The sequence below is a fragment of the Gallinula chloropus genome (assembly GCF_964237585.1).
Source record: "Gallinula chloropus genome assembly, chromosome: 7".
Taxonomy (NCBI): Eukaryota; Metazoa; Chordata; class Aves; order Gruiformes; family Rallidae; genus Gallinula; species Gallinula chloropus.
The window spans coordinates 23,886,886-23,908,616 of NC_140092.1; the positions used below are offsets into that span (position 1 = coordinate 23,886,886).

At 37.3% G+C, this 21,731-nt stretch overlaps 1 protein-coding gene across 1 annotated transcript in view; it reads left to right on the forward strand.

The window, feature by feature from the left end:
- The window catches only part of POLN (DNA polymerase nu), a gene marked incomplete at both ends in the record, with an annotated part of 97,720 nt that extends 76,813 nt beyond the window's left edge, over positions 1–20,907 (forward strand). Inside the window, 3 exons of the mRNA XM_084266722.1 lie at positions 8,935–9,002; positions 18,318–18,379; positions 20,839–20,907. Of these exons, the coding sequence (XP_084122848.1) occupies positions 8,935–9,002; positions 18,318–18,379; positions 20,839–20,907 (199 nt within the window). The remainder of the gene's footprint in view (positions 1–8,934; positions 9,003–18,317; positions 18,380–20,838) is intronic.
- Between the last annotated feature and the right edge of the window lie 824 nt (positions 20,908–21,731).

Here is a 21,731-nt window from a genome sequence, read left to right on the forward strand (position 1 = left end):
CAACTTGTTGAGCAAAATAGAATGGAACTATTGCCCCCAAAAAAGAGAAATATCAACAATGAATTGCATTGTACATTTGGGGGCAGATTATCTGTGCTGATTATAATTCTTTCTGGCCAGAATCTGGCAGCTGTGGCCTGGTTGAATATTTCTTTAGCAGGTGTAACTTTGAGTTAGATTAGCAATACAGCAGCTGCCTTCTGGGACAAGCAGCCAAGAGTTTTTACTAGAAGGAGCAAGTGGAGGTGTTGAGAGGACAGAGATCATAGTCCCATCTTTAGTTCCTATCCAGACATAGATCTTTAGGTTCAGTAACTAGCTCTTTGTTGTAATTCTGAGAAAGCTAAAGGGGTTTTTTACTAACAACATATCTGATAAAACTTGTGCACATTTTCTTCTCTCAGCATCAATTTTTACTTGTGTTGTCCTTTCTGAAAACTAGAATCACAGAATCATAGAATATACGGAGTTGGAAAGGACCCATAAGGATCATCATGTCCAACTCCAATTTCTTCTAAAGAAATAGTGTCACTAACTGGCTAAGGAGGTAACGTGAAATTTCCTTGTGTTGTGAAAGCATAGGGGAATGGCTACACAAGACTTCACAGAAGTAACACAGACTATCCTTCTTATTCTTATCATAAATATCACAGCTGTGAAGGACCATGACTGCAAGAGTATCTAAAAGAAGCAGGCTGTTTTAAACTGGAACTTTGAATTTTTGCCAGCCATTAACAACTGGACGGCTTTGCTAAAGGAAAGACTTTTAATAGTCACTAATGGCTCCTAGCTGTAATATTTATTAGGTACTTACAAGCCAGGCTTGTCAGAAAAGCACAATCAATGCCTTTATAAATTCTGCGAACACTCCTCTGGTTTAGTAGTGGCTCAGGCATTTGAAACCATTGCTGTTGTCTTGCCAAAAGAGTACGAGACTGAAACTTGAAAATCTGTGTTTCCACTTGTCTGCCAGGTGATATGCACTTAGTTATTTTTTCAGTGGTCTGTTTCCTGATTTTCTTATCAGTTAAGTCAGGATAATGATCCTAACATCTTTTCTAAAGTGCATTGAAAAATATTGTTAAAAGGAAGTGGGTACATAATTGGTGCTGTTGTTGTAACAGTAGGAATGCACCCTAGATCTTCCAAAATGAGAAAAATAATCAGTCTCCCATTATCATCACGTCTGATCATATTCATTCCAAAGATAGCACGCTACTATCTGTTCTTTTATCTTCACCCCCTTGGAAGTATTTTTTTTGCTATTAGAATTTCTAATTTTGGAAACAGGGTTTTCACTTTGAACAGCATATCAAAGAGAAATATCTCTCATATATTCTTTAGAAGTGATTACAAACCCCATGTTTACACTGGGAGACAGTAATCTATAAGGCATAGCCAAGCAGGGGCCAACACCCAACATTTTGTCTTCCTTACCTTGGAAAGAAAAAACCCCAAACAACTAGATAAGATCCTACAGTTTTTACTGTTGGTTTCCAGGTATGTTTGCTGTCTTTTCCACTACTTTGCATACCCTGTAAACTATTCAGCTGTGAGTAAGCTCTGACCTGACAGTATGCAGTTTCATTTCTGTATGACTAGTAGCCAGTAGATTTTCAGTTATTGTTTCCATACATGATATTGCATTTTGAAGTTAGGAAAAGGTAATCAAGTTAAGTTTTCATAATGGTTCATCAGAGACCCCTTCTTGGTGAAGTGGTGTATTCTGCTGTGACTAATCAATGGCATCCCCATGAACTAGCACTCTCATTTTCCTCTTTGTGTTTCTTCATCTTTTAATTCAAATGCCAGTTTAGCAATTTATGGCAATGACCATAAAAAGTCAATCAATTACTTGGAAATTATTTTACAGAAATGGGGAAAAGTAGCATTAAGTGCAAGATGTGATAAGGAACCAATTATTAGAATGGGTTAGCCACTGGCATCAGTGTGAATTACCTCTGAATGCTGTGTGGCACTGACAAGTAATCAAAATGCTTTCTTCAGACTTCTTCCATATTACACAGATCTTTGTAAAGATGCTGTTCTGCCACTGATGGCAAGTTACTTATTGAAAATGTGCTGCTGACATAAATTATTCAAATGCCAGCTTTTACCTGTCTGATACAATTCACAAAACCTCCACACCATGTTTCCTGCAGGCAGATGATAGCAGGGAATTTCTGAAACAAGATCAAGGCAGTTGAAAGGAAGATTTATGGAATTGATGAGACTGGAAAGGTGCTTGATGAACTCAGATGGGCAATTGTAGTTACTTTCAGTGCTTAAAACATTATTGCAGTGGCAGATGCATGGAAACTTGGTGAGAAAGAAGGATAGGATACTGGCTGATGGTGGAAGAACAGCTGCCTATAGCAATTCTTGTAAAAATTCTTACTTTGTAAACTGAAGATTGACTGATGTTACCCAGAGTCTCCCTAGCACTATATGGACTTCTCAGAAAGTCGTTAAAGATGGTAATATCCCAACAACATGCAAATTAAATTCAACAAGTCTACAGAACGATTGAGTAATTTGGTGTGAACCCAGCAATTCTGCTTTCTCACCATTTTATTGTTCCTTCAGCCCTGGACCAGTGCCACAAACACATAGCTTTACTTCTCAGCATGTCCGGAGTCGAATTAGAGAGACAGGTTCAGCAACAGGCCACATATAAATGAAAGATCTGAAAAGGAGGGGCTAGCAGAAAATAAAAGGAAAAGACATGATCTTATTTTCCTGGTCCCAGCTGCTTTCCAATTGCAGTGGGTGTTGGAGCTTTTGTATGTTTTCCTCAAGTAACAAACACTTTAACCAATCTAATGATTTTTTGAGTTGGTGAACTGTAAATGCAGCTCGCTTCTACACAGATAGCTACATTAGTAAGAAACAACCCTAATCATCCCAGGAACAAGCATTGTGTTATGTGGCCTGGATTTTTTCCAGATACAAACACATGATAAATCAGAAATGATTTATTTGTTGGAAGTGGCTTCAGTTTTACTTACAGAGGAGAACCTAGAGGCATTTTTATAAGGTGTGTAGAGATTCAAGCAGCAGTAGTTTATCTGCTGATACTGTTTCTCAGATTCACACAAAAGGACATCCTAATAAAGCTAAGTTCATTATATCATAGCTTCAACCAAATACATTCAGTAAACTGCTTAATGCTGCTGCTACCTGTGATTATTTTCTGTAATTCTGGGCATAAAACTTATGTGCCTTTATCTGTTTATTCAAGAGTTAAATAATTGTTTTTACTCATGTTTCTTCTGTAGCAGTTATCCAGGATTTTCAAGCAAATACTGATTTCTCTCATACGCTGCCCACATTTCCCAGTATTTGGTAGCAGATCTACTCTAAAGGATTAATTCTAGCAAGAATGTCAACTTTTATCCTTAGCCTAATACTGGAGAAAGAGAAAGAAAAGAGAAAAGCTTTGGATTCTGCATGGGAGGAGAATAAGATTTTTGTCTCACAGATGTATGCTTTTGTTTCAGTAGCAGACAGAAACATCCGAGATCATATTGCTGTGTCAGGAGGGACTGTGAGCTCTCCATAGCTGCTGTTCCAGTCCAGTATGGAGCTCTTTGCTTTTCAAAGTAGCCAAATAACATAACGTTTCTAGGTGTGCTGTGACAGCAAAATCATCCCCTTCCTCAAGCATTCAAAGGAGTATTTTGCATGTATCAACAAGATGGTGAGCTGGTACCTGAACACTTGATGCATAATGAACTAGAACAAGTCAGAATGATTTATTCCTTCTAGAAAGGACTAAATATTTTAATATGTTTAAATATAACATCTAAAAAGGACATTCATGATGTAGCAGGGTTTTTTAATGTTTCTTTACATGGGCCATTCAATATAAATCAATAATCTTCATTTATCAAAATCTTTTGTAGGTCACCTTTTAAATTGGTTTGTTTTAAAACATTTTGGATATAGATGAAAATTCTCTTTAATTAACCGTCTGTTCAGCTTCCTGCACTTCATGATTTAGCTGCTGAGAAAGCAAATTTCACAGCTTAGCTGAATTTTTGTAGTTAAAATTTTAAGATATCAAAATATCGTTGCTCTTTATTATGGAAACACTGAAAGAGGTAGACACGGGTAACATCTATGTGGGCATATATATGTATATATTAAGCTATAGTTTCTATACTACCATATTAGAAATCCTTATAATTGTGGCTTCAAAAGAAGCTTGAAAAATCTACAAAATGTTGCAAACTTACTGTAACCTTGTCCCTTAGTTGCATGACAACTTCATAGGCCTTCCTTCCCCTGACATATGTTAACTTTGTTTGGGAAACTGTGCAGCAATTAAATAACTGGTAGGATTGGTAGTCTCAGGAAAAATCAATGCAGTTTTAGTGTAAGGAACATAGAAATTTCTAAGAAGAATCGGATCCAACTTCCATCTGTTCCATTATCATTGAGTGTGCCCAGTAGCAGATGTTTCAGGAGGAAGGTGTAAGATCTGTGGTACGGTAGCCTGTCTGTCTGCAGGTTCTCATCTCACTCTGATTCTGGGGATAAGTCAAACTCTTAAACTGGCCAGTTCAATGGAATATGTGAGCTCCTCTCAGATATGCTTTAAGTGATGTCCTTAGCACTTTAGACCTGGGGCTTAGCCTTCCTTATTCCCACCATTTGTGCTGCCTGCACTGAGTTAAACCTCCCTTGGGAGGGCCAGGGGCCATGGTGAGGGAAGGGAATAGACTGAATTGCGATTGAGGTGAGCTTTGAGTGGTCTGGAACTGTCATGGGGTGGGTGCAGATTGCCTGCTTCCAAGTGATGGAGTAAATGAACCTGCAGTTAATCTGTAGGAATTCATCAGTAGTTTATATTTTGTATTATCTTCATGCAGACTCATCTGGTAAAAGAAACCATACTGTGCTTTGGATGTATTGCTAACAGCAGTAAAAATTTCCCTGGACATACAAAAATATATCACAAACAAGTTCTGTCTGCCTAAATTCAGGTATCCAACGTAGGTGGCTGTATTAGGAGGTGGTACCCCAGAAAAGTCAGTGCATAGAGTCAGGGTTTTCCAGATGTCACTTCAGAACAGCTAAGTCCGAGCCTACCTTGGCTCCTGACTGTAGAAGGAGCGTGGATTTAATTAGTTTGAGTATCTCTTGGCACATTGTAATGGTCTGAAATGCTGCACATAGCTATTAAAATCAGCTTCCAAAAAGGACCACTATGACGATCTTGGGTTGTTTTTCAGCCTGTCCTACCCTGCCTCTTCCATGGGATATTCCCAGAGTAGAGTCTGCAGCATGTCATACCACAGCACACTCGTTTGCAGTTTAGATAAAATGTTGCTTCCTTTAATGCTATAGCTGTTTTGTTGAAGTCAGTTCAATAGTGTACTTATTTCTAGGCAACAGATTTGAAGTAGTCATGGAAAAATTCGTACTTCTGTACTTTGGAACAGAGAGATCCCGATCTGGAGTATATTGCTTTACAGTAACAAGCAAAATCTTACTTTGTCCTTATATTAGACTAACTGCCTGGCTGCTAGGAAATAAAAAGGTATAAAGAGGGAATAAGGCCTCATAAATAGAATGCTCTGAAAGAAAATCTCTTGATGATAGTTTAATTTGTTTTGGAATATATTAAGTCAGTATGATGATTATGATATAATAATGATAACTGGGTGGACCCACTGAAAGCCCGAGAACTTTAGATTCTGCATTGCTTCATAGAAAACTGGCAGAATGATGAATGTAATGTTGAAGAGAATAAAAAAATCTTTTAAAAATTCTATAGTGCAGCCTAATAGTTTCAGAGGGCACTCTGAACACACTGAATGTGTGGCAAAAGCCATGTTCAGACTGGCAAGCACAGAAATACTTCTGCATTTGAACATGTGGGTTGTATCAGTGTCTCCTCCATGCCACACCACATGCTCAGATACAGATGTTTTTTCTCATATGTGTGCTCATCCAAAATTATGCCTAATCTGCAGGCAATCAAGAAAATAGTTGATAAATATTAGCTTGTTAATCAATGTCATTCTTATGATCCATAGAACAACAAAAATACTAGTGTCTGCCTGGTTTGCAGTCTCTAATCTAGTTTACCATGCCTTTAAGTGAGAGATAATGAGAGAAGGTTGACATTTCTCTATTCCTTCAAAGTGAAGATGATTCAATTAATCTATTAAGCAAATGTATAGGGCTTTTTCAAACTTGTTTCACTCAAGGTGTGCAACAGGTGTGTGTGTGCATGTGCTGGAATTGGGAAGGCTATTAATTTTGAATATATAAGTTGCTTTGATTGTGCTTTCATCCACATTCACGTCAAATTGAACGCTTCCTTCTTTGAAACAGCATATTGCATGTGAATGTTATTACTTTAACAACCCAGGAAAAATATAGGTGGATTTGTACTGTAAACCTGCAAGAGTGGAACTCATTAGGTTGATGTGAAGTGGGTAAGAAAAAGAGATAACAGATCATTAAAGAAAAATCTAACGTGTTCGATGAAAATGAAGGAGGAAATAACATATACTGTTCCACTTCTCAGCATCAAGCTAGGAAATAATTTTTAGTGTTAATTAAAACTTACGTAATATCTTTCATACAAAAATAGAGAAGTGTATTAGAAATACTTATTTCTTAGATCTCACATCTCTGAGATAAATATTATCCCCGTTTTCTAAATGAGTATGCATTGCTTAGCAGGATTGTAGCTAGAAAAAGAACCAGCAATGCTAACTTATAGTTCTGTATTTGAGCAGACAAAATATTGTCCTGAACTTCAAGTTAGTCACTAGATGTTTAAGATGGGGTAGATGTAATTCTGCAACTCTGACAGTTCCTCAGTTAACCTGGCAGTATTAACCTGGCTGATGGGCTGTGCTATTCAGGATGACCAGGGTCCTTTAGCCCAAGTTGGAGAACTGAGCTACCATAGTTGTGCTGCTTTCAGTAGATGGACTGGAGCATCTTGAGTTCTGTCAAGCCTGTTGTGTTGTCCAGATGGAAATTTTGAGTTTGATTCACATTGGTTCCACAGTTTTTGTGACTCACAGGTCCAACCCTGCTCCTCATGGACACAGTTTTACTTTTAACGTGGAGATGAGGTGATCAGTTGATCCAATGCTGAGTGGTTTTGAGAAGCCAATTCTTTTTCTCCCATTTCTAATTCCTGATAAACTTATTATGAAATTTTCAATGTTTACATATATACATTATATATATTATAAATTCAATTTTTATATCTATATTATATATATTATGAATTCTTTTTTAAAAGGAGGTTTCCTTACCAAATACTCAGAATATATGGTGCTCTAAACCTAACTGGAGGTGTGAGACTCTAGTCTGGTAAAAATAATCACTAGTCTATCACATTTTTTATTGCACAGGTTTAATCAAGGCAATGCTTTTCATTTACTCCATAGATTCACAGTGCATTCATATTTAATGTTCATGCTTCTTTCTGATTTATATCTTTTTACATGTCATTTCAATGATTATGAGGAATCTCTTGCTTTAATTAATTAACTTGCATTGGAAACAATAACTTTTCATATAACCGTATTATCTTGCTACAGATGATCCTGGTCTTTTCATGTATTTCCTTTTGTATTCTGTGTCCCAATTTCCTATTAGAAATATGTTAATCTGTTTCACTCTGCTTCTGACTGTGTTGTAAGTGACTAATAATTTAAGATCTATTATTAGAGCTCACCATACTGTTAGTCAATGTCACATTGTAATTTAAGGCAGTGTGAAACTATCTTAGGATATTTTCCTGAAAGCTGTGAAAAGTTATAAGTAGTAACCATATTGATGTTTCAGCCATTTGCAAAGAATTATTTACTTGAAGAACTGGTAGGTATTAAGAAAAGTCTACAATGGGTATTTAATTGAAATGTTATATACAAATTGCAAAGCAGTTTGGCAATAGGTGGTACAGTTTCACGACTTAGACTCCCAGCTACAATAATTAAAGTAGTAATAAAATAAACCTAGTAGGAATGCATTCTAATCAGATATACTGTATTTTTCCTTCCTGAGTGAGGACTACACTCAGGGTTTATACACACTAAACTATTCTGCCATGGACTTGCTTGAATCAAATACATTTATTATTTCCATTATGAAAATACTTTTGCACCCAAACCAACAACTTTGGGTGCTATTCCAATAAGCCCTGAACAATTTATTCACAGTTCATGTGCAAGAGGCCTATCAATGTAGAACTAATACAAAGATAAAAACAAAGCAGCAGTATAAATAAATTGCAAAACAGCTCTAACTGCAGAGCTCAGGCACGTGTATTGGCATGGCTTTCCAGACATTACTGCTTTCACCTGTACATCCTGGCCTTACGAAGGCAAATAGCCTGGTAGGAGAGGTAACAGATCAGGTTGTCTAGCTATGCCTGCATTTTCATTCTTCAGCTCAATTGTTTGTCAGCATGAGGATACCTACTCTGCACTGAAGTGAAAACATTATTTCCTCAAAAGGACCAGCCAGTTAGGAATTAATATAGGTATAGGAGTGAGCTGAGTACTCACACAACATAATTTGCATGAGTAAAACCACATTTATTTCAGCTCAACTTGAAAAAAAACAAGCTATATTTAAAAAAAATAGCCTGTGTCTATAATTTTTTGCAATTTTCTGCAAACTATATTGGGTTTAAGTAATACCTTGTCACATCATCAAATCCCTGACTGACATTTCTAAGCTAGCAAGCAGTTTGTGTTTACAACCTGGCCTTTATATTTCCAGAATATGTGGAGTGGCAATCCATTTAACTCCATTAATGATTTTTAAATTTTCTTAGGCTATTTATTTTCATTTTAAGGTATCCATTGTGCATGTGATATTTAGTTGGTGATATGAATAGAAAGCACTCTTAGAAATTTCTTATATACGTTATCTAAAGTCTCTGAAATCTTTCAGGTTAATTGCCCAGATTCATGACGAGTTGTTGTTTGAAGTAGAAGATTCTCAAATCCAGGAATTTTCAGGTAAATGCAATCTCTTTGTTCCTTCTCCTCCATTCCTTTTTTTCTCCCTATAGCCTGTAATTTCTCAGAGGATAAAAAATTAATGTAACAAGAAGCACCACATTGATTTTTATGATTAAAAAAATGTATACTAAGCAGATTTTTCTGAATGTTTTCCACTGCTGGCTCTTATGTAGATAAAATGTGATATGCTCCTCATCTGGAGTTCATCAACATGCTTATTTCTATTTAGTTTTCTCATCAAGATTCCCTGATCCAATGTGTGAATCCTCAAAAGCTAAATGATGATAGTTTCAAGCTTTCAAATTGGTTTAGAAAGAAATAAACCAGTTTAAAAAGAATGGCTTGGGAAGTAACTTCCTAAATACTTATGATTGAGACCTGTTACATAAAGAAGTATGATTTTTTTAGTATAATATAATGTACTGTCGTTTTAAAGTTGGTTTACTGTTTTTTTTTATATTAAGACAACTTCATGATGGAACTTTCAAGGTTAAGGGTTAGTGAAAGTTCCTGCCTACATTTTCACCCTCTCATCTGGCTTACTTCCAGACATTATTTCCTAAGCCAGAGTTTGTCTCAGCATCTGGTACAAGTTTAGATAGCGAACGAGGGCACATAGGATGTTGTTGGGTCTCTTCTCCAGTGAATAGTGGATTTATTCCTGTAGGCCCCAAACATTTATTCATAAACTTTGATCTAGTTTGAAGCTCAACAATACCTTTGGCTAAAACAATTAGTGCAATGTCACTAATACTTCAAATGAGCCAATACAAGAATTATCTTCCACTACAACTTCAGCATCTAAGAAAAAAATTAATTTCACCTTGCTGTGCTGAATTCATTTAAACAGTAAGATTTGCCTTATTTCATCACTGATCCCTCTTGTGAGCATTAGCTCATCATGAGAACATTAAACCTCCATCTAATGAAAACACAGAACCTGGGAAATATTTAAGTTCAATGTATTAGGGGCATTGTAATGAATTAGGTTATTATATTAACATTTGACCTCCAAATATGGGAGTTCAAATATGGTTTAAATTAAAAACCCCTGCAATTTATCAGAGATTGCAGTATCTCCTCAGAAAAGGGCAATGGCTAAAAATGCCATCATTTCAGAGTTAGAAAGTGTAGTATATTGAATGAGATCTGTAAGACATTGTAGAAAGATTTTTATTACCATACTTTACATCAATTTGCATTAAGCATAGAGCTAAAATTACACCCAAAGGAGAAAAATTATTCATAGTTGCTTATACATATAGAGTATCACAAATTCTGCCCTCATCAGGTCAAATTCTGACCTCTGTTACCAGTGTGAATGTCCAGTAAATTCAGGAAAATCAATACTTTTCCAGTATAATGGGAAATCCTCCAGCCATTGTATGAATAATGGTAATAAATGATCCCACTTACAGAAACATGATGACTAGAGGTTTTTCTCTGCAAAGACAAAAATTGAGCCCCGTTCAACTACTCAGAATGTGTCTGCTCTGCACACCAGCATGTAGGGGGTTCACAATCTCCATGTCTAGCGTCAGTGTACAGAACAGACAGAGCTGTAAATGCCTTGTTCTGCTTCAAAGCTATCATCGTGTAACTGAAGTTGCTAAGATGACATTTAAGGAAATGGACCTGGGCAGTCCAGAGGTCTGAGATACCTTGGAAATTGTCATTATACTTAATATAGACTGCCAAGCTTGAGTGTTCAGGGTGGAAGTTTGTTTCATTCTGCTGATTGAAGATTGATTTTTAGGTCTGCCCTAAGACACAAAGAGAAAAAGAAAATTCTTCATTACAGTAACCTTCAGATATACTCATCTCAGAACAGTACAGTGATAAAATATATTTTCCTTACCACTAAAACTAACCTAAGACTCTCAGTTCAAAGACAGACTTACAGGCTGGGCAGAGAAAGGATTGAGAGCAGCTGTGAGAAGAACTTGAGTATGTTGGTGGATAGGAAGTTCAACATGACCCAGCAATGTGCACTTGCAGCCCCAGAAAACCAACTGTATCCTGGGCTGCATTAAAACAAGTGTGGCCAGCAGGTTGAGGGAAAGAATTCTTCCCCTCTGCTCTGCTCTCGTGAGACCTGACATAGAGTACTGTGTCCAGCTCATGTCCAGTACAAGACAGACACAGAGCTGTTGGAGCAAGTCCAGTGGAGGACACAAAGATGATGAGAGGGCTGGAGCACCTCTCCTATGAAGGCAGGCTGAGAGAGTTGGGTTTGTTCAGCCTGGAGAAGAGAAGGCTCTGGGGAGACCCTAAAGCAGCCTTCCAGTACCTAAAGGGCACTACAGGAAAGCCAGAAAGGGACTGTTAATCAGGAACTGTGTGGACAGGACAAGGGGTAATGGCCTTAAGCTGAAGGGGGGTAGGTTTAGATTAGATATTAGAAAACAATGCTCTAAGAGGGTGATGAGGCACTGGAGCAGGTTGCCCAGAAAATTTGTGGCTGCCCCATCCCTGGCAGTGTTCAAGGCCAGGTTGGATGGGGCTTTGGGCAACCTGGGTTAGTGGAAGGTGTCCCTGTTCATGGCAGGGGATTAGGACTAACTGATCTTTGAGGTTCCTCCCAACTCAAACCATTTTATGATTTTCTTCTTCATTTCATCATTCATTTATTTCCTTCCCCTTTATTCATCACTGGTGAGGCGACACCTGCAGTACTGCATTCAGTGCTGGGCTCTCCAGTACAAATTAGAAATAGACAAACTGGACAAAATCCAGTGAAGGGCCACAAAGGTGATGAAGGGATTGGAGCATCTCTCCTATGAAGAAAAGCTGAAAGCCCCGGGACTGTTCAGCCTGGAGAAGAGAAGGCTCAGGGAATCTTATTAATGTATAAAAAATACCTGAGGGGAGGGTGCAAAGATGATGGAACTAAGCTCTTTCCAGTGGTGCCCAGTGACAGGACCAGAGGCAACAAGCACAAAGTGAAACACAGGAGGTTCCCTCTGAACATTAGGAAACGCTTTTTCACTGTGAGTGTTGACCAACCACCGACACATCTGTCCCAGAGAAGTTGTAGAGTCACCATCCTTGGAGATAATTCAAAGGAAGTCTGGACACTGTCCTGGGCTACTGGTTCTCAGTGGCCCTGTTGAGCAGTGGGGTTGGACCAGATGTCCCTTCCAACCTCAACCATTCTGTAATTCTGTGTTTTGTGAATAGTTCTGCTGCTGGTAAAAGAACTTATCCAAATTGTCTTAAAAGCGACTGAAGCTGGTTCTTCGTTCACTGTTATTAACGGGGATTCTGCTTGGTCTGATTAGGCAGAGAAAGGGTGCATCTGCACTTCCAGTCAGAAGTATGATGATGAAGCAGGTCTCCCTATTGTCACCAGCCCTTGGTGTGAACAGTTTTGGTTCACGTCACAGAGCAGTCTGAGAGCAGTTGACCTAGATTCCTTTCAGATGAAACTAAATAGGGAGACTCTTTTCTCCTAATCTTTTCCAATTATTTCAGGAGCTAGTAGGAGGTAGCAAATAAGGTATGTGGGTTTTAAATGAAAGGAGGAGTGCCAATAGGTTGTGTTCTCCTACTTCACTTTTGTGCTTGGAAAGTCCAAATATGGTTTTCATCCCTGCAAAAAAAAAAAGAAAAAAAAAAGAGAAAACTTTGGGTCAAGTCTTTACTCTTCTTACTTTATTTGCCAACCTTCTTTAGCTGTCAGTTTGTCTTTACATATCTAATGAGTTTTTGTTCATTCTGAAACTTTAAATTACAGACACAGAATCTGCTGACTTGCAGTTTTCACCCTACAGCTTAATGATCCAGAGAGGAATCTCAGTTGTACAGTCACAGAGTTTGGTAAAGGGAAGAAAGATGCGGACTTAAAGCTGAAAAGTAGTGTTTGATGGCTTTAAAGGACTATAGTTCAGTCATGCTTCTGATCTATGGTTTCAGGAAAGCAACAACAAACATGTCTCAGTTCTTATCTGCAGAATGGATATGAAATCTTAAGCTACTTTGAACAGTTGTAAATGAAGAAGCGTCTCTTCTGTATTCTTTTACAACATTAAAATATCTATCTGCTTCTAAGACTCTCCTGAGTGGAGGCTGAGGATTTCCACAGGGCATACATAATGCTGGTGCTTTCTCTATTTCTGCCAATGACTTCATGGGTCACAGTAAGAACTTCCTGTATCTTATTTATAGTCCACCTAATAATCTGTGCCCAGCAGATTATTTTTAATCTTTTGAATAGGATAAGAGGCAAGCAATAAGGTGTGCTCTTTTTTTTTGCAGAAAATACTGCATGTGACCTGTTAATTGTTCTCTGTATTTTGGAGAAATACTTCTAGTATGCATACAGTTCACTCTGAATGGACAAGGCAAATCATCTTTTCTTTATAGCAGGGCTTTGAGTGTCCAAGCTTAGACATACTTTGAAATACAATAAAACATGTAGTTCTGTGTATTGTGTAGTTTTCAACAAATCTGTGGCATGTTATTTGCCTCAATTCTCTGTTTAGGGCAGAACAAGGCAGAAAAGGAGTTTTTAAAAAATCCTTTAGTTTCTATTAGAGAGTGCTTGGAAAGATAAACCCAAACATTTGGCAGAGTTTGGTTTTGTTTTGGCAGAAGACTGTCAACTTTACCATCAATAATCTTCCTGGTTTCTAGTCAGCTTCCTCACATCCCAAGCTCCCCAGCAGTCCAGGAAGCAGAAAGCCAGATGACATTTTGGGAATGCCAAAAACTGAGCTCTTGGATCAGACTCAGCATCTCTGAGTTCTGAAGTCTGTGTAATCAGGTAGACAGATCATCCCCACATCAAACCGTGAGTCTGCCTAGGGACTCTGGAAGACTATTCAGGAATTGCAGAGCTCAATCTTACTTGTTGTGGAGACTGTTTCAGAGACTGCCTCTCCATGCTCTGTTTGAAATGCCTCTCTGCCCTTGGACTATTCTGAATACATTACTGCTAAAGGGAGGAGCACAGTTTGGGGTGAAGAAATGCAGCATAATTTTGTACAGTACAGAGATACCTGTAATTACAGCGGTATGATCTGGCTTCTGATGTGCATCCCAGATAAACCTGCTGGATTTGAAAGGTGAACTTTGCCACTGATGACTACTGTGGGTTGTTTCTTGTCGCTGTGCTTGCTTAAATGCATCCATTAGTGAGAAGCATAATTAAATGAAAGGTACTTGCTACTTGAAATAACATTTTTGTAGAAATACATGTATTCCAGTGCTTTTCTGTTGGATTGTTCAATATCCCAGTGCATTAGTATGATTTTTAAAGCTGGCTTTTTAAAAAGTCATTTATAATTGCACATTATTGATAGAATTAATGAAGTTAATTTCTGTGTCCATTCCTATATTTGGCACAGGTAAAACAGCTTAAAACATTTTTGTAATATTTTATCAGATATAAAATATTTCAGATTAAATACTTTGAATGTAAGAAAACCAAAAGGATTGGTCTAAGAAAAAAAAAAACAGAATAAACAAAACCTATTTATTGTGATATCAAGATTATTAGTACATAACAAACAATATCTTAGGGTTGGTTTTTTTTTTAAATCTGCCAATACAAATTTTTGGCTCATTTACAAATTCCATCAAAATTAATTTTATTTCTTTACAATTTCCCACTTAATGGACATGGAGGCAGCTGCATAAAAAGGTTCACATGTTCAAAGATAACAGTAACTCAAGTAACAGAAGAACAAGAGTGAACTGGTTGTCACAAGGCAGAGACATTTTCTGTCTTCTGAGCTGCCTTTTTCTAACTTGAAAAACACTGGTGCATAAACTGGAGATGCCTCCAGATAGCTTTCCATTTGCAAAATTCCCTATTCTATAGATCATATGTCTGGCCAGCTTTGACATGTTTCTGGAATCATAATTTCATAGGTGAATGAGCTTGAAAAATGTCTCTGGTTCGATAGGGACAAATATGCTTTTGTTTCACATCAAGCATGCATGTCTTCTCTTTGCTCCTATTCACGTTACTTTGAATAACCATATTTATTATGGCCAGTGTCAGGAAAATCTAATGTATGTTAAAATATATGTTAAAATTTCAGTCACGCTATGATCTCTTCGCTTTACTGTCACAAATTTTTTAACTACATATTTTAACATGACACACTTAGCACTTACAAAGGACTCCAGGATGAGCATAATCAACAAATCCCACAATTGCTGATTATGGCATTTGAGAGATAAGTTGCAAAGGTTGGGAGAACAGCATTTTGCAGATGCTGTTGCAGTATATGGCTGGCTGCAAAGGAACATTTTAAAATTAATAATTTATGTGCCCTAGATATACCAGATTCTTGAAAGAACAGAAATGCTCATTACCCCGAAAGCCTCCAATTTAAATCTTAGGAAAGAAACAAAAATTAAGAGTGGTAGAGACAAATCTGTTTAAATGTTGTGGTCACATTTGTTAGTGACCATGCTCTATAATGTCTATGACATAAAGAAGATGCAATTGTGTGTCTGTGGATTGTTTATTTTGAGCCTGACAAAGAGGGGAGTTTTCAAAGACATTTGAGAGAGTAGTGGGAGAAGCAGGTAATACATACATAGGATTAACGGGGACCTCTCCTGTAAGTACATACCACCATGCCATATGGTCTCTTATAAATTATCCTCTCCATATTAAAAAAAATATTCCTACTGAGAGAATGTTCCAGCATTTAAACTGTCCAAAGTCTAGAACTTTAAATTTACAGCCTAAATTTATTCAATTTACCTATATGTTGTTGTGCAAAGATTGTAATTTAGTTTAAATGCTTCCTTTTTCACTGTTTACTGCCTTAACAGAACAGGGAGGGTAACCCAGCAGCTTTTTCTTGATGTTTCTGTTATCATTATATATTTATTATTCCATTCAAACTCTGTTGCAAAATAGACATAGACAAATCCTTTGGCTACTCACAAAAGTATGACTTTAAAAGGCTGAAATGCAGGCGAAACAGCCTCAGACTGCTTGGAGTGAATGGTTTTACTATGCCACCCACTAAACTCTGGGAAGAGATGGAGAAATCAGTGTGAGGTGAGAAAGAGAACTGGGTGCCAAAGTGACGCAGAAAAAAACACAAGAAAATGGAGCAAAGCCGTGGAGAGGATCTTAATGGGTTCTCAGAGTGAATGAGGAGCCATTAGGTTTGTTCATTGATGTAGCCACTTTAGTCTGTGCTTTTTAAAATTAAGAGTGGTTAAGGATGCAGCAGAAGTCTGATTGTGCCAGGTGCCTTAAAGTGAAGTGTGAACCAACAGAGAAGGGTGTTGCAATCATCACTGCCATCACCAGTCCCCTTTGGGGGATAACAGCTGTATGGGAGAGACCTAGGGGGGAACCTGGTCTTAACTAAGTGCATATGCAGGCAGCACTTTTTATTATACTACTCCCATCTTTCAACTCATGAATCGATGCTACTGAATCATGGTGCCCTTTTTGTTGTCCAATTAACTTTTTTGTCCAAAAGTCCAGTTCCTCCCATAGCCCTGATGCTCTGTTGCTGTTTATTTGTCAAACAAGTCAAAAATGTTAAGAAGTGGCACAGTTGAGCATGCCCTGAGATTGTTCACAAGTGCTTTGGTGGAACGTATGGAGCTGAGTGGTTCTGCATGAGAAGTGCAGAATCCAGATGTTAAGCTCTCACAAAAGCTGTGTGCAGTCATAGCCTGGTAGGGAGCTTACTGATGGCAAAGATGTGTACCCAGGGACTGCCTGGCAATCCACTCAGGCTCCTGAAGGCATGCTGCCTGCTCGGAGTACCTGACATCTGCGGCATTGCTGACCTCCCCGAGCTGGCAGCTTGTTCAGATTCAGAGTGGGCTTCTCAAATGGAGGAGGTCCAACACTTCTCTATTAATAGTCATGTTGACTTGGACTAGATTTTAAATGGATAATTATTTAGGCCAGCACTTCCCCTTTGATTGTCATGCTTGTTTCTGCTTTCCAAAAACAACTCTATGTCCTATACCGGACCCTAAACTACCTCAAATCTAACATGAAGCTAATATACAGGTGTAGCTGTACATAGATGCGTCAACAAATGTCAGCACTGGCACTCCAGCCACTGATCTTTTGAGCTTCTGCATAATTCGGACTTCATGGAAAAATCTTACGACAGCTCATTAGCACATAAATCTGAGCACTCTGCTTCTGTTTAGGCAGAAACTAGTTATCCTCATCATTATTACCAAGCCAGCATCAGTGTCACAGATGTGACACAAATCATCACTTACTACTTTTCTTTGCTGGCATCGTTAGAAAAGGTTTTGGCAGCAGGCAGAGCAACAACGATAAGCAGCTTTGTAGAGTTCTCGTCTCTCCTTTGCATCTAACCTCGGCTGCAGAAGAACCCTGATGCTTAACAGAAAGCTTCTAAGTAATCATGTGGGTTTCGGTCCAGCAGTTACCACCAGTATTACATACCCTGATATTTCTCAGTTCTGTAAGCCACAGAAATGTATATATTATTTAGCCAGATATCCTGTCAGAGCAGTAGAGGTTGCTCAATAACTTTTGTTCCTCTTCCACTTTCACTAGCCAAAAGTTGCTTCTTTTCTAAAAGCCATTTATCCAGTGAATCTCTCTTTGTTTATTATTACAAGCATATTGTGTTTCAGTGGCAGTCTTTGTCAAGCAAAATACTAATTGACATGACCACGGGTGAGAAATCTGGTCCCAAGTTATTGATTTGGAATAATTATAGATGCATTTTCACAGTAGTACTGAGCATAGTGTTATGACATGATGAGTTGTTAAGTTACATAAATCATATTGAAATGTAATATTTTAGATTCTTGATCCTCCACTATCCCATAGGGCAGATTTTTTTTTCCTTAATTTGGCCCTGATCTTTTTACATTGGAAAAAAAGATATTTTAGACAGTTCAGACGTCTAGTATTTTTTTCCTAGCTTTTTTTTTTAAGTCTGAGTTTTGTGGCTGCACAATAAAATTTGAATATATAAAATGTCACCAAACATGGTGACATTTTATATATTGAACTGAATTGAAGGCTGAGAAGCATAGCACTCAGACATGCTGCATCTCTATATAAAACTGGACTTCTGTATTTATGTGATATGTAAGTTAAGTAATACTCAAAATTTCACCCTAAAATTCAATTTCAAATAAGGAGTTGAACCTTCCACAAGAGATAATATTTAGCTCTAAAAAAAAAAAAGCCTGAACAAATTGTAAATGGCTTCTTTTTTTAATGTAGAAATGCAGATACTATATAACAGAATTTAAAGCATGTGGGGTTTTTTCTATGTAACAATTCTAACACAGAAAATAAATCCGTAGGTTTTCAAATTTGCCTTACAGCACTGGTAAAAAGAACAATGGAGTCCCTGCAGCAAACCACAGCCTTGGAAGTGCCACTAAAGGTAGGGACAACTCTGAATTTCCATTTTTCTCTCAGGCATACTTAGCTTTGTATGTTATCATAATATTAAGAATCTAGAAACAACTAATTTGCCTTTCACTTCAATAATTTCAATTTCATATTTGCAGGTAATTGCTTTTCTAAATGACTTTAAAAATTCTAAAAGAAAATAACTGAAAGAAACTCAACCTCCATTTTGAAAAGGGTGATTGTTGTCTACTCTTTGTCTTAGTAATGCAGCACAGTAATTTCAAAATCTATCTTGTTCATTGCCATGAAATTTCTATTGGGTGTGGTAGAGTGAGAAATGTGTGCCTTTAGTAGGCTCTCTAAATGTGCCAGGCATTCATTACTGCTGAAAATTATTTTAAAAGTTCTTTCTTCAGTAATTTTCACTTAGAAAACTGGTCTTTTTAACCTTTCTGTGTGGATGGGTAAGACATAAAGCAGACAAAAACATTGGTCATTGTTTAAAGTACAGGATATCACTGTCTACCAGAATAATGTCTGTAAAAACTAAGTCTATAGTTACATAGCTATTATATCTGTGTATTTATTTGACCTAATTGTAATTGTTTTATAAAATAATTCTATTTTTCTTGCTACAAGACTGATACCCTTCATCCTTGCCTACTGTTCAGCATTTGTTGATCTAAGTAACCCTTTCTCCTTCCCATGCTGGAACCCACTCCTCGCTCATCACCTTACCCTTCTAAGAACTTGCACTCCTTTTCACCAGATTTGGTCAAGTGAGACCTTTTGGCCATTCTGGGATTGTACATTTCTTGCACTGACACTCCCAGGCTCTTTAAACTGCATTTCTATAGGTTGCTTACATTGTACACCTACACTGGCCTAGTTTCCTTTGTTACAAATTCCTTGACAAAGGACGTGAGGGTGTTTTTCAAGGTATACTACATCTAAATATTTTAATGACAGCATTAGACACCTGGCACTCATTATAATCAAATATGGTATTATTGGCTGTATATAAAGTGAATAGTAACACTGTATTTCTCCCTCAATACTTTTAGGAGACTCTTTGGTGACTTTGTCAGAGGCAATTTTATTCATACTTTGCCTGAGGAAGTCATTGCCATGAAATACTGTGAACAATTTCATAGATTTCCAAGAGAGAGAAATGTTTCCATGGTTGATGAGTGTTGCTAGTGACATGGGCAGAATATCATTCTAGCATTATATATTCCAGACTAACCACTGACTGGCAGAAAGTTTTCATGTCCTGTGCACAAAATGGGACACGCTGTCTCAGAACAGTTCCTTTCACCTCTAAGGTGTCTGACAAATCAATCTCAATGCATTAGCAAATGGATTCAATATGTTGTTTCTATAAGAATACAAATTCTATGTTAAATGTCACCTACATTTCAATGGGTGAAAAAAAAAATTCTTGGGCAACAGCTGGTTGTCTGGGGTTTTCAAAGATTAGGACTTTCTAATAGGCAGTCAAAGTGTTTGGAGACACGTGTTTTATTGCCCTTTTCCTAAACAAATTACTGTAGGAGTCATGACACAGTTTTACTCCTCCTGCATTATAGACTGCATACATCATGAAGACATTTCATCTTCCTCTGATGCATCATGAATGGATTGATAGTAGAGGCCAGATAGAAAACATAAAGTACCAGCAGCTTGATCTCAGGGAAGAAAGGGCGAGCGATCTTTTAAAAAAAGATCTGTGGTTTTGTTCCTGTTGTTTACCCTTCTATACAGTAAGAATATGTCTTTTAGGATTAGAGCTGTTGAAGATGAAAAGATTTTTGTGAAATGCTCCTGATCTCCTTCAGCACACTTGCCTCAACTAAATATGTATCATGTGCTCTGTTAATATGAATATTATTTTTTAATATGGAAGTAAAATGTCACTGAAGTAGAGCATGCATATAGTCTTAATGGGGAGAGATTTCTTTTTCTTCTTTGAGGAAAAGAATGCTTTATCTTTGAAGTAGCTTCTTTTCTGAAATATAGTCCTTGCTAATGAGGCAGCTTTCATGTCAGAAAATCTACTGTGTAACAGAACACCAAAACAAACTGAAATAAACCCAAAGCAACAGCAAAGAACACCCCAGAAAAGTGGATAGTAACCCCCCCTATTATCTTTATGCATTACTGACAAAGTTGCTGATTACAAACACTCTGGTTTGCTAGCTCTTTTGAAAAGCGTAAGAAGATGGATTTTGGTTTAGCCTATTCCTTGCAATTCAATACAATGTATTTGCAATTTCAAAACAGAAGGTTAGCCTTAATTGTTAAGGTATTTTAAATTAAAGTTGTAATAATTAAGCGTTAATAAATATGAAGAACATTTCACATTGGATAGGCGTGTAATCTAAAGCAGTATAAACATCCAAAGGGAAAAGCAAAAATAGTAATCTTGCTGTATGTGATGTGTGTGTTTGTTTGTTTAATTTTTTTTTGGTTGTTTTTTTTTCCTGACAGGTTCCTTTGAAAGTGATTCTTACCACTGGGAAATCATGGGGGTGTATGACAGAATTGCAGGAGATGTAAAGCAGTCATCGGGGATGTTATTCAGTACCCGTACACCTCATTGGCCTGTGCTGATTCCTCGCTGAATCACTAGGCAACAGCGCTGCTGGATCTTTCATAAGCACCTAATACTCTGCATGTGAATTTTTTTACTTCATTTTCTCTGTAGCCCTAGGCAACAGCAGTGAGATAAAACTGGTTTTTACCAGTTCATTGTGTTTCCTTTAGCCAAGGTAACCAGCAGGGAGCTGCTTTTGTTCAGAGCTAAATTACTACATGTAAGAAATGAAGCAAGACAATATTAACCCTTTGGGAACATGACAAGTATATTTGAGTTAGATGGATGTTTAGACCTTAGTGCTAAATATTTTGTGAAGTACTTGTGTAAAAATACTTCTGATCTGGGATTAGAAAGATGCTATTTGAACTGTATCAGCAAGTGCCTAACTGTTGTGTTCAGCTTGTATTATAATGTGTGAGTAGAAGGCAGCTGCTTGGTTTGCATCACGTATTAATGGCACATTCCACAGACTTAGAAAAAGTGTTCTTTGGAAGCAAAGAATCTCCACCTTAATTTATATTTAGAATTTTGGAGCAAAACAGGTAAACAAAACTGCATGCCTAAATGCATGGAAAATAACCAGATTGTTGTCAATTCCATTCATTTCAAACTCAGTTTGTACTCTGTAGTTTCAGCATACTTTCATTATTCATTTAATGCTAAACATTATTTAGGTAAATTTGAGACTTTTTAGGGTACTTTTAGGATACTTTTTAGGATCTGGGCTTCTACTCTAATGTTTGTGTTTGTTATTGATATTTTGGTTTTCTGTAGAGTTTATTTT